This window comes from Ursus maritimus, unplaced genomic scaffold (genome assembly GCF_017311325.1).
Source record: "Ursus maritimus isolate PB19 unplaced genomic scaffold, ASM1731132v1 scaffold_22, whole genome shotgun sequence".
In the NCBI taxonomy this organism is placed as follows: Eukaryota; Metazoa; Chordata; class Mammalia; order Carnivora; family Ursidae; genus Ursus; species Ursus maritimus.
In genome coordinates this window covers 41,795,499-41,808,094 of record NW_024424675.1, presented here as the reverse complement: position 1 = coordinate 41,808,094, position 12,596 = coordinate 41,795,499, and the positions used below count along the sequence as shown (strand labels likewise).

At 43.1% G+C, this 12,596-nt stretch overlaps 2 protein-coding genes across 6 annotated transcripts in view; one reads left to right on the top strand and one right to left on the bottom strand.

Annotated features, from left to right (window-relative positions):
- Nucleotides 1–581: 581 nt before the first annotated feature.
- On the bottom strand, nucleotides 582–10,345 carry CSTF1 (cleavage stimulation factor subunit 1). 3 transcript variants are annotated; one of them, XM_008699486.2, is made up of 6 exons: nucleotides 10,221–10,345; nucleotides 7,291–7,491; nucleotides 5,425–5,702; nucleotides 5,083–5,280; nucleotides 3,859–4,249; nucleotides 582–1,175 (listed from the first exon to the last, which is right to left on the bottom strand). In XM_008699486.2, the coding sequence occupies exons 2-6, from the start codon at nucleotides 7,457–7,459 to the stop codon at nucleotides 916–918; spliced, it is 1,296 nt and encodes a 431-aa protein (XP_008697708.1). In that variant the 5' UTR covers nucleotides 7,460–7,491; nucleotides 10,221–10,345; the 3' UTR covers nucleotides 582–915. The 3 variants fall into 3 exon arrangements, with proteins under 3 accessions (XP_008697708.1, XP_008697707.1, XP_008697706.1); XM_008699485.2 differs by having other exon boundaries at nucleotides 10,181–10,318; XM_008699484.2 differs by lacking the exon at nucleotides 10,221–10,345 and adding an exon at nucleotides 10,006–10,133.
- Nucleotides 10,229–12,596, top strand: part of AURKA (aurora kinase A) — an 18,606-nt gene continuing 16,238 nt past the window's right edge. The window contains exon 1 of one of the 3 annotated variants that reach the window (XM_008699490.2): nucleotides 10,229–10,358. The gene's annotated coding sequence lies outside the window, so the exon portion shown is untranslated. Of the gene's footprint in view, nucleotides 10,359–10,399; nucleotides 10,594–12,596 lie in introns of those variants that run through there. The other 2 variants (XM_008699489.2, XM_008699488.2) reach the window with 2 other exon arrangements.

The window sequence follows — 12,596 nt, the reverse complement described above, 5'->3', positions numbered from 1 at the left end:
TCTTTCAAGAACATAGTTGCCGTGTGCATCCACGATGAGCAGGGATGATTCATACTGAAGAGAACTGAAAAATGAGATTTAAAATTACACAAGAACAAAGTCAATGGATATTAATTGTCTGTGAAACAAGCAATGCGGGAGAGCGGCAGCGGGGTCACCTAATTTTGATTAGATTGGATGGATCTTCAATTAGGTTTTCCGTCAACCAGTAATAATCTTATCAGAAGTATTTACTGAAGATAAGCATTGCAGCAATGAAAGGAGAATGTGGGAGGTATGATGAAACATACCGTCTCCTACAAATCTTCAGGAAAAACCCGCCGCTAATTTTATTGAAGTGAAAAAGGTGTAACACTAAAGTTAGAGTTTCGAGCTTTATTTTCAGAATGATGTCATTTTAGGATAGAATCGATGGATTCTCTAAAATGGTTTTAATATGGCACAACACTCTTGATTCTCAGAGCTGTATGCCTTCTTATCTGTCAAAATGTATTCTGCAAGGAGACAGAGACAAACAGGGTGGAGAACAGGCACAAGAGTTGACAAAACTACCAAATGAAAATTCCTCAGGACAGATCCACTTGAGATCTAGAAAGCACTTTAATACTCTATCCTTCTTCAAATGATCAAGAGATTCAAGAGAAATGGCAAGTCCTGTATTTACAAAACCGATGAAAATCACACTGTAATAATCAGTGAATGCAGAACCACCGCACAGATCTGCGTTTCCAACTTTTCCCACCATGATTCTACATCAAGGTAAAAAAAGATTCTTTTGTACAAATCCAAGAAGGATGGAGAGGTGGCAGCACAACTGCCAGATGGTGCAGTGACTTACTACCAGAGCTGGTGTCAGGATGCGGGGGCAAGAGGGGCACAGTCCTCGAGAAAAGAACCCTGTATCATGGAGGTGGGCTAGTCTGTGGTTGATCTCCGGTACCAAAACCGTGCTCGGAAGTCATCGCTGCACGTCATGAAGCCGGGGTTGGTGGGCGAATGCACTATGCAGCGCACGATGTTGTTGTGGCCGAGGGAGAGCAGGTTCCGGCGCTCGGCTGTGCGAGAGTCCCAGCAGCACAGACTGATGGTCCTCTCGTCCGGCAGCAGCACGTAGTCCTCGGTGTGGTTGAACACGGCCTGTGTCCGGTGCACCTGCCGCCCGCTCAAGCCGGCACCTGCAGAGACGAGAGGTTAAGGGTCTGAGTGCCAGGGCTAGCTGTCCACTTTTACATTTTCCATCCTCAGACTGCTGTACTTTGGTTAATTATCCTGTCGATGGCAAAACAGCATTTTAAAATGGAAGGAATACACATTTATTGTGCAATTTGGGACACTCCAAAAAAGTCTGCAGAAGAAAATCACCACCCGCTCACCACTTCGGGCAACTGTGAACGCTCTGAGGTACTCTAGGCATAAAAGCATCTTAAAAAAAATACAAAATTGGTGCTATATTATATCTTTTCTGTCACAGTTTAAATCAGCTTTTTGTTGGGTATGTTCATTCTTCGATGTTTTTTATTGGCTGCAAAATACACCGCTGTTAGGAAGCACTATTAGTAGTTAATAATTCCTTCTCTGCTAGGCATTTAGTTTGTATCTGATCACAAATAACACTGTGACAAATTCTTTCTACAGAACATGTTATTTCCTCAGGATTAAATCCCTAGAACAGAATCACTGGGATATGAACATCTGCTCTCCAAAAGGAAGCTTTAGGCTTTTTCAGGACCATGAAAATACAGATTTTATGTTTAAAATACTGAATAAAGCATAAAAAAATAAAAACTGCCTGATAGCGTTGTATCCAGAGTTAGTGTTTTGATGAATATCCTTTCTCAATATCTCTATATGTTGTCCATCATTCCTAAAGCAGAGCATACATCATGTGCTCTTACTCAACAGTCTGTAGTAGCCATCTATAAAGATGGAACATGGTTTAACGACGTGCACATGGACAAATTACACAGCCCCGTTACACCTTCAATTTCTCTTCTGTTCTGTGGAGGATAATTCCAGCACCTACCCTCAAGACGGCTGCAAGGATCAGCATGAGGTGTAACACACACAGCTTGGCAGGGTGAGTATTTAGTTTTCAAGGCTGCATACCGTGGAAAGGATGCGCAACAACCACTTACTCAATGCTTTCTGGGGGATATTTCTGTTGCCTCTCCCTTTGCCCTTCTCTAGATAACGTCAGGACGGACATCCTTCCGTGCGTGCATGTGCGTACTTGCCGAGAGTCATTTGAGTCTGAATTTCTAAGAGTGCACATAGTGGGTCCAATGCTGAACATTTTGATACGGGACACCAGCCTGCCCTTTAGAAATATTCCCCAGCTGACACTATGTACAATAAAATATGTAATTTCCTAAAATGTTGATCAATACAAGATAGTATCAATCTTTTAAATTCCCACCATCTGATGAGTACAGAAAGATACTTCCCTTTTCGTTTCTTAGGTTTACGGTACCGCCGGTCACCTAGCTCCCCTTCAGCTCACTGACCCCTGATATGGGTCCACTTTACATGCTATGCATATTATTTCCCTAGTTCAGCATTTTAATTTTTACTGTTTTGAATTAATTTTTAACATTGACATTTCTAAGGCTTGATAGTCTTTCCTTGTCTTTATTTTAAGAATCCTTTGAATTCTAACTAAACACTGAAGCTGGAAACACAGATCTAAGCATGCTGACATGGAGTCTTAACCTGTGAATTAGAAAACGAGGGAATTTGCATATAAATTCCGTATAATCTCATTTTAAAATCAAATCCCAAATCTCTATTACAACAAACCAATAAGCCACATATAAGCATGAAACATCCCCATATTCACAAGACCAAACAGGATAAATCCTGTGAGAATCTAGTGTGCACCCTGTCTTCCACACTCAGACAGACCGTGGTCATTACTTGTGAGATGCAGGCGGCTTTCCCACTTTTACTTTGATCACTTTCGTATCTTCTTTTTGCAACAAGAACACAGTCCTTGAACAGTAACAATTAAAGAAATTCTTCAAAATAGCTCCATACAAAAGTGTTTCAACAAAGTCACCAAGAATTATGATAAAAATGACTCTTCCCAAGACTTGCTAGTTGTGTTTATGTCAGAAGCCAGGCAGATGGCAGGAAGCGAACTCTGGTCACCAGGAGCTAAATCTGACGGGGCTGTGCTGCACCCTAGTGGTTCACATTTCTTTTCTAAAAGTCGAATAACCACCACCGCCGAGCCCTTACAATGGCTGTTTTCTTACAAAGTTCTGGTCCTGGTGATTTTAGTGTATGACACCATCTCACAACAGAGGAAACTAGGTGAAGTTTACTGGAGGTTTTCTACCAAACAAGAGTCTTTGCAGCTCTGAGGAACAGGGAATGAGACACAGTATTTTACCAAGATTCAGTGCCAAGTTACTATTAGGGCTACCTGCACTCTCTTAGGAATAGGCCAAGATCTTCCCTCTCAGCCTTCTTTCCCTAATGCATATATTTACTGAGATCCACTAACTTAGGCTTTTCTCTGGAGTGCTCTTATGTTTGAGGGGAAAAGGGCAGACCATTGGCATACAAATGGACCACCAGAGTCTCAAATGTCACTTGCACGGCATCAGATCTCGTGTAAGCCGTAACGTATGGAGAACAAGGTTATGAAACTATGGTTCTATTTCCAGCTCTGCTTCTTACAAACTGTAGCCTTGGCTAAACTACTTAACCTCTAAGTCTTGGTTTCTTATCTAAAAGAGGGATCACATCTGCCTTGCTCAATGCATACATTTACAGTGTGGCTCTTGTGAAGATTTAAGTGTTCTGGAAACCATAACATGCTATAGAAATGTTAAGTAATAGCAATTTTTTGCATACCTGTGTATCTGACCAGTGTTCGTCCTGTTGATATTTCCCAAAGTTTAGCTACAGAGTCTTTTCCACTGGAGAGAATGTATTTAGAATTTTTGGAGAAAATGGCAGAACAAACTTCAGCACCATCGTGGGCTTTCTCAAAAGTTGTGATGCATCGATTTGAAACACCATCCCATAACTTGATGCAGCCGTCCTTGCTACCAGTTACATACATATTGGCACTAGGATTGTAATTCACGGAGCATATAGCATCAGTGTGTTGGTCTTGAGGATTGCAAGAGACAAAACACTGAAATGTATTGATGTCATAAAGCCGCAGAGTAGGATGCTGAGTCCCAACAAGTATAAAGTCTCCAGAGGGATGAAAAGAGATGGAGCGTAACATTTCAGCTTCCTGTTAGGACAGAGACATTAACATTAAGTGACCAACTAGTGAACAATTAAATCCAGAGATGTGGAAAATAGCTGGTTGATGGAGAGAACATATAAAACAATGGTCAGACGTTACACAGGTATAAGGAACAATGAACTTTCTAGAATATAAGAAAGTATCATTTGAACAGAGATTTCAAAAACTATTTACTGGTAAGATTATTTATTCCAAAAACTGCAGAAGCAAGCTTCATTATTTGCAAATGAACATCGGGTGAACTCAGAATGGAATATTATCAGGCTAGCATACATTCACACATGAACGAAGAAGGATTAACACAACTTATACACATGAATAGCTTCTTCAATTTGTCCTAGGTTTCCAAATATTGAGTAAAAAACTAAGTTAAATTACTAAAAGGTGGAAGCCACTACCCAAACATTAGTATTTCTGAACTGGAAATTCAAAATACGGTACCAAATGTCACTTTTCCAGGAAACATCTGATAGTTTCAACTGAGTAATTTTTTGATTCCCATTAAGTTATACTTTCAGCGAAGTTGGTTTGTCTTTAAACAGGGTTCTGCAACCTTAAAAAAGTGATACAGATTCTGAACCCTTGTTGCATAAACTGTGACCAGCAGTCCTGACCGGCCAGAGAAGGTGGGCACAGGGCAGCATGTGGACCACGTGTCCATGCAAATCAGATTCCCGAGCCACCTGCGGCATGTGTCCTTGTCGTGTCCTCCTGTTTCATAGGATCACTGAGACTACTTTAAAAAAGAGAACAGTCATACAATAATAGCTCTTTATTTTTAAGAAAAAACGTAAAGCTCCTTTCCAAACATTCCTAACCTGAATGTATTTGAAGGCTCTTTTTGCAGATGGTTTGGAATAATCAAATAATTTAAGAGTATAATCCCTTGAACCAGAGGCAAGGATCTGTTCTGTTGGGTGGAAAGCGAGACATGTGACTTCATCCACGTGGTCATAAAGCGTTCGAATCACTGGGTGGTTTTCCATGTTCTGTTGTGCAGTCTCATTCATCATGACCTAGACCAATAAGAAAACAGAAGCTCAAAATCTAAAAGCTATCTGACTCAAAGTACCCAACTATGCTAAGTCCAGTCTAAACTGGTCCCTCACTCTCCCAATGAACAACAGGCAAACAGTACATACGTTACTGGGATTTTTTACCTCTATTGGCATGGCACTTTTGGCCAACATTCTTTCTGTGTCAAGTATCTTTATGGAAGCATCAGCAGATCCAGTAGCTATTAATTGCCCATCTCTACTGTAGGTAGCTACACGGCATGGTCCTTTATGGGATGTGACATAGCATGTTTCGTACTCTGAAGCCTCTGGGGACATAGTCTGGACGTCTGCATCAAATTCCAGGTCAATTCCTGTGCCTGGGGCAACTGTATCTGAACGACCAATTGCATACTGAACTGCAGTATCATCATTTTCCATTCCTGAAAGGAATAAAAATTAAGTGCATGAGGGGTGCCTGGGTGGCTCAGTCGGTTAAGTGTCTGTCTTCAGCTTGGGTCATGGTCCTTGGGTCCTGGGATCGAGCCCTGTTGGGCTCTGTGCTCAGCTGTAAGCCTGCTTTCCCCTCTCCCTCTGCCCCTCCCCCTGGCTCATGCTCTATCTCAAATAAATAAAATCTTAAAAAAAAAAAATTAAGTGCATGAAAAAATATTATTTGAAAAAGACAAGACCAAATTCTGGATCCAATGTCAATTCACTCTTTCTTGGAGCTGCATGACACTTAGCACTTCACAAAATTACGTCTATTGACCTGGGTGCACGCACAGCGACGACACTATAGGCAATATGGAAGGTTAGGCTCCAAGAGGTTGCATCAGCTCCCCTGATTTTTGCCTCCAAAATTTTCTACTTTAATCACAACTACAGAAATGTAAAAAAAAAACAAAAAAAGCAGTTCTATAGTTAAGCTGTCTATTTTTCCCCCATTCTGGATTTTAATATTTTAGTGCTGAGATCTGTTAGTAGCGCCTTTGAGGCTATTAAGTCAGATACATTGTTAGCACTAACACGAGTGACACATACTTGAAAGAATGCTGATATTTAATAAACAGAAGTTTCTCAAGAAAATGCATTTTAAATTTAAACATAACTTCACATATCACATAAACAGTATGTTTATTAGTATAAGAAAAGTTAGGAATACAGATGAACACAAAAATAAAAATGACCTTCTATTAGATGACCCAGGAATAATTACTGTTAACATGGTGGAATGAATTCTTCTGGACCTTTCCCCATGCACAGCTGTTACAATTCTTAAAACAAAAATAGAACCACACTACATGATATTTTGTAACTTGTTCATTGACTCAAACAGAATAAACATCTGGCCAGTGTAACGTTTATCTACATCATGTTGTTGGACTCAATGTGATGGACACAAGAACACTCACAACTAATTCCTTATTGTTGGGTATTTCAGTTGTATTCGTTTTATTTCCTCAAATTTGAACAGAAATTCTCAAAATTGGCATTGCTACGTCAAAGGGTATAAACATGTTGGTAATTCTATATTTTACTGAGTGCTTTCTACAACCCAGGGAAAACCCAGGATATATTGTTGAACAAGACAAGATCCTGATCTTTATTGAGCTTGCTGTCTTTTCTGGGGAGGTACGGACTGTGTGGGAAACAACCTGAAACAATGAAGAAAATTTCAGATAGTGATTCTGTTATGAAGGAAATAGGACTGCTGTTTTAGAGTACCTGAGGTTTGGGGAAGACAGTGGGTTATTTTAGAAAAGGTGAAGAGGACTCTGAAATACCATTTGAACTGAAATCTGGTCAACAGCACAATGAAAGAACGCTTCAGATAATTCTTATACAGAGCCTGAGGCTAGAACCAGCTCGAAATCTTCATAATCTGGGGTTTGCTTACTCTTTCAGTGTCTAGCATGTGTGTGACACATACTAGGCATCAAAACTACACAAAAATAATCTTGAAAAATTCTGATTTCAAAAACATCTGGAACCTTGTCCCGGAATCAATGAATCTGCATTCAAAGCTACCTAGTTTGATGAGATGCAGGAGCTGCTCCGAGGGTGCACAAACAGACTGAGGCTTGATTTCATTAATGAGGCCATTAGCAATGCTGATGTAGCCGTCATAGAGCAGCTGGCTAATGATCAGCTTGTAGAGCTGCTGGCGGTCCTTCAAGCCCACTTTGGTTCTGTACATCTCGGAGAAGAGGAAGACAATTTCCTTGCCAGCTGCAAGATGAGAAAACAGGGATGGTGAAGGGCAGAGGCACTAGTCAGTCACAGAAACAACACAGTCATCTGGCCAGACTTGCGGGGCGTAAATCCCAGGGCCACTAGTTCCATCATCTTTGGTCATCAACCTCCTTCCTCTGAGATCATGTTCCTCAGCTGCTAAGCAAGTTAGCAAAGGTTAAATAAGACGGTATGTGCAGAGCACTGAGCTGAGTGGCACACAGAAATCATTCAAATCACGTTAGTGAACATTTACAGAACTTTTCATCCATTTTTCTTCTCTGTCAAACTACCTGCCTGCCACTTTTTTTCTATATTGCTGTCCCAGAATCTTCCACTTCTTCTAAGACACTGACTGGTTTTTGCAATAGTTAAGACAGCTGCTATTGTTGAATGTCTAGACACTGTTTCCACCAGCTGAGCTGTATGCTTACTGACGTCAGTTAAGTTCATTCTTGAAACACACTGTAACTAAATTTGTTAAATTACACAATTTAATTAGATAGTAAATAAAAACACAAGGGCACAAAAGCCACTACGCTATGAAAACTAATCAAGTTGAGTGCTTTGGAAAGATTCAAAGATGACTTGCTTAATAAAATACTGGCAAATAGGATATGGCCAAAACAACTATAAAAAAATGAAGGAAAAAAAAGGGTAAAAATCTAAAGGATTGTGCCCTTAGATTGGTTCACAAGTGCTTAAGTTCTCTCTTAGAAAGTAAAATGAAAACTGCAGATGATGGTTTCTGATCTATGCAAAAAAAAATAAGTCCAACTGGTGGACATGAGCAGATAAATTTGACTTCTAAAAATCAGTGTTTGTATGTATATGTATGTCTGGACACCTACCAGAAGACCACAGGAGCCTGGGGCCAGTAATAAAGAACAGAAGTCACAGGGAGACAAGAAATTGGAAGTCAGAGCACAGGGGAGAGAGAGGAATACCAGAAAGGAGAGGAGTGAGCAGTAACATCAGTACTGCCTGGACTGCTGTACTTTACAGGGAAAGATTCTGGAAGGGGGGTGTCTTACAGTAAGGAGTGTGGAACCATGTTTTCTAACTAATTCTCCTCTGGAGAATAACTGAAACTACTGATCATAAGAATAGCTAACAGTTACTGAATGTTCAGCATGTTTTTTCTTACTTAGTCCCCAACACCATCCCGTAAGGGAGGCCCTGTAATCTTGTTTACAGAGGAGAAGGAAAAATAACTTGTCCAAGGTCCCATGACCAGTGCCTAGAGAAACCAGGATTAGCAAACAGATGGTTTAACTCTAGACTGTGTCGTTCCTGATGACTACCTGTAGTGTTCCTTAAAAATTTAATGATAGGGGCGCCTGGTGCCTGCATGGCTCAGTCGGTTAGGTGTCTGCCTTCAGCTCAGGTCATGATCCTGCGGTCCTGGGATCCAGCCTCCCAGAGGGCTCCCTGCTCATGGGGGAGCCTGCTTCTCCCTCAGCCCCTCACCCTGCTCATGCTCACCCTCAGATAAATAAATAAAAATCTTAAAAAAAAAATTAATGATAAACTAGCTAAAATTTATTAGACTAAGTGTAGTATATAACACCAGTGTGTAAGCAGTTTATATGCATTACCTCATTTAATACTCATCTAATCCTAGTTTAGAGATAGGGAACCCGAGGTGCAGAGAGGTTAACTTACCCAGGATCAAAGAGCTTATCAATGACACAGCCTGGATCCTTACCCCGGCTATCTGACCTTAGAGCTCCAGTCCTTACCGTGCTGCACTGATGGGTGTTAAAAACAGCAGCCAACATTTATTAAGCACTTGCCAGACACCGTGCTAAGCACTTTACAAGCATTAGCTCACTGAATGAAATCATTCAAAATATTTAAGCACACGTAGAAGCAACTGTATATAAATCTATGCTTGTGTAGACAACACTAGGACACAACAGAGATGATGAAACCGGCAGAAATAACTTAGGAAGCTGAAAAGAAAATGTGGCTGAGTAACTCGTCAAGTGGCCGCCAGGACTGCCCACAGCAGAGCCCAGAACTTAACCACTATTCTCTCCTGTCTCTGCACTCATGCCAGGAGCATCGCGGGGTACAAAAGATTAGAAAAGAAGAGAAAGTACGCGGCCCGCTTCTCAAGTCTCACAGAACATTTGCTCGCTGGGCTAGTAAGTACTTAATTACCACCCCCAATTTGCAGGCGAGGACGCCGAGGCCCCAGGACGGGAAGAACAAGGCCTAGGAACTGTCTACACCCGGAACTGGAAGGGAGATCAGGGCGAAAACACACACACCCCCTCACGAAGCTCAGCTAACATCCCGCCATAGAAGCGAACTACGGACGGAGTGAGGGTGGGAGCGAGGCCTTCGAGGAAGAGAAGAGGGCGTGCAGGCCCAGCCTGGCAACTCAGGACGCATGCCACCCCACTCACTATCGGGCCTTCCCGCTTCGCTCATCTTTCCTGTTGTCCCGAAAAGACCCCAGCGGACCGCACCAGCCGCTCTCCATGCATCCCAGGCCCCCAGTACCCGCTAGTCCGGCTCTCTCGATCTCCCGCTTTCTCCCAGAAAAATGGAGGCGCGAATTCTGCCCGATCGATCGCTCTGAGCGCACGTTCACTGCGCACGCGCAAAGGGCGAAGCGCCGAGCACTGCGCTATCGATCGGCCCCACTCTCTCCTGCCCTTCTCGCCATCTTACTTACTGGCGCGTTCGAGTGGTTCGTTAATCTCCTCCGACTTTACCTCTTGCGCGACAACGTTGATGGACGCCAAGAAAATGCTGTCTCTCCGACAAATGTCTGATCCTGGAGAACACCGCGGGCTCTAGAACGGCCAAAGTCTTGCGGGCGGTTGGCTCCAACACTTCCGGGGCCTTACCGGGCAAGTACGCCTGCGCGCTGTCACCGCCTTGGACGTGACTCAAGCCGTCGGGTTGGCTGTGAACCAATCAAAAGGCAGTGCCTCTCTAGCCCAGGCCAATCAGCATTCAGATTAGAGGGTTTAACTCCTATTTAAAATGAAGACTTTGAATCTTAACGGCTGAGCTCTCGGGAGGACTCGGCGGCTTTGGGTCGGAGGCGGGAGCCGGCGGGTTCGTAGACCCTGGGATAGCTCTGTAAGACGGGTGGGCGAGGGCGGCGGGTCTGGGTGGCTTTTTAGCCGGCGGCGGGACGGGTGAGAAGGAAGAGGGCGGTGGGGCTGCGGTGCCGGCGGGGAAGAGTCGAAGCGAGATCTCCTTCGGTGCCCCGTCCCCACCTTGGCCGTCCTCGGTCCTCCTTAGTCCTCCTCTTCCTCTCCCCACCTGCATTCCCTCCCCCGGTCCCGTCCTTTGTCCCACCCGTGCTTTCCCAGCGCCCTCCCCTCTGCTCCCGGGTACTGGGGCGCCCTGTAAGATGCCGCTTGGTGTTTACCAAACACCTACAGTGCATGGGGTTGTTGAGCGGCATTGGGGGTGGGGGTGCTTTCTGATGGGGTTTTCGTATTCGGTGAGCACCTAGCTAGGAAAAAATAGGAGGGTTTTTGCTCTCTGGGAGTTTATGTTCTAGCGGGGGTGGGGCGCCAGACAACCAACTGGCTAGAGAACCTGCAAGAGAACAGTAGTGTGGTTTAGCGGGTGCTACTGTGGATAGAATAGCCAGGAAGGACCCTTATCCTGGGTGAATGAGTGGGTGAATAAATGAAAAGTTCCTCAAAGAGGATTTCTTTGGCCAGTGCTTCTGAAACCGCAGATCTTGGACTGCGTTTATCGGGATTTCTGAGGGTCCTTGTGGAAAATGTAGACCCACCTTATGAATCAGAAGCGCTTGGGCATAGAGAACTCAGGTGTCTGTAGTTTGTCAAGTTTCCCAGGTGATTCTGATGTTTCATGGAGAACCAGTGGATCTAGACCAGCGCATATTAGATGTCTGGGGATGTTAAAATGCAGGATCTGAATTGTTAGGTCTGTGGTTGGCCCTGAAAGTCTCCATTTCTAACAAATGCCCTCCAGATGTAGACGGAGCTACTGCCCTTGACTTTTAACGGTTCCTCCTCTCTCCTTAACCTTTCTTGTTCTTTGAATTAAATGCTTTTCAGCCACATACTCATTCCCACTCTCCTCTAAGTCTGTGCAGACACTAGCAGGTTTGATGAAGAAAAAGTCTAAATGCACAGCGCTATACAATCTTAACAGTTTTCCAGTTTAGAATAGCAGGATGTGTGGTTTGAATTGCAGGGATCTTGTGAAGGTCATCAGGTCATGTGACTCCTGAACATGGCTATGGACTGGAATCACTTGAGAAAGTTTTCCTGGGGCTCTCTCCAGAATTTCTGGATCAGAATCTTACTCCATTCTGTTTATCATTATTCATCTCCCTGAGGAGGAAAAGTATATTCAATTGGGGCAAATATCTAGCTTCTTTTGAAGACTATCGAATAAATATCCTTTAGCCTGTGTGCTCTCATTAGTCTGCTACTTGTAATTATTAGGGAAAGTGAAGAAAGCTTTAGAGTGTATGTGAAATTGTTTGCATAACACGAGCTTATAACTCCTTTTTCCTTTCTGTCATTTCTCCTAACCTGCAGTTTAATATAAGGTCTTCTTCCTCTTTAGCTGTGGTTCCATCTTCAAGGTGGAGTTATTTAAATTTGAAATGGATGTGAAAGTGTGGGGATGGGGAACACTTTCTGATTGGATTCTAGAGATTCTAGATTCAGAGAGCTCCTGGGTAGGGAAAATACAGAGAGGTTCTGTTTTCTTGGAGTTTATGTTCTACTTACTTGATAGGTTGCTGTGCCTGACTCACAGTATGGGCTTAGTAAGTATTATAAACTATTTGCATTATTGATTTGCTTTCTTAATGGATTAACTCATTCCGCAAACACTGGTATATGAACTATGTACCAGACATGTTCCGGGGAGGCAACATAAACAAAATGGGCCTAAGCCCTCACTCTCATGGAGCTTACTTCCCTTGGGGATCCTGAACAGTAGCTGGATATTGTCTGGGAAGGCAGAAGTAAACAAGTACGAGTAATGTTATGTAAGATGTTAAGTAAGGGCTATGAAGAAAAATAAAAGCAAGATGGTCAGAAAGGAAATGTCTGAGCAGAGAATTTTAATGAAGGAGCAAGCCACAC

Bases quoted from the DNA above. Each gene is read 5' to 3' on its own strand.
- CSTF1 (XM_008699486.2), bottom strand. From the start codon at position 7,459: ATGTACAGAACCAAAGTGGGCTTGAAGGACCGCCAGCAGCTCTACAAG. The intron at 5,281-5,424 runs GTAAAAAATCCC...TTATTGGTCTAG, and splicing joins AAAGTGCCATGCCAATAGAG to GTCATGATGAATGAGACTGC. The intron at 1,176-3,858 runs GTATGCAAAAAA...TCGTCTCTGCAG, and splicing joins AACACTGGTCAGATACACAG to GTGCCGGCTTGAGCGGGCGG.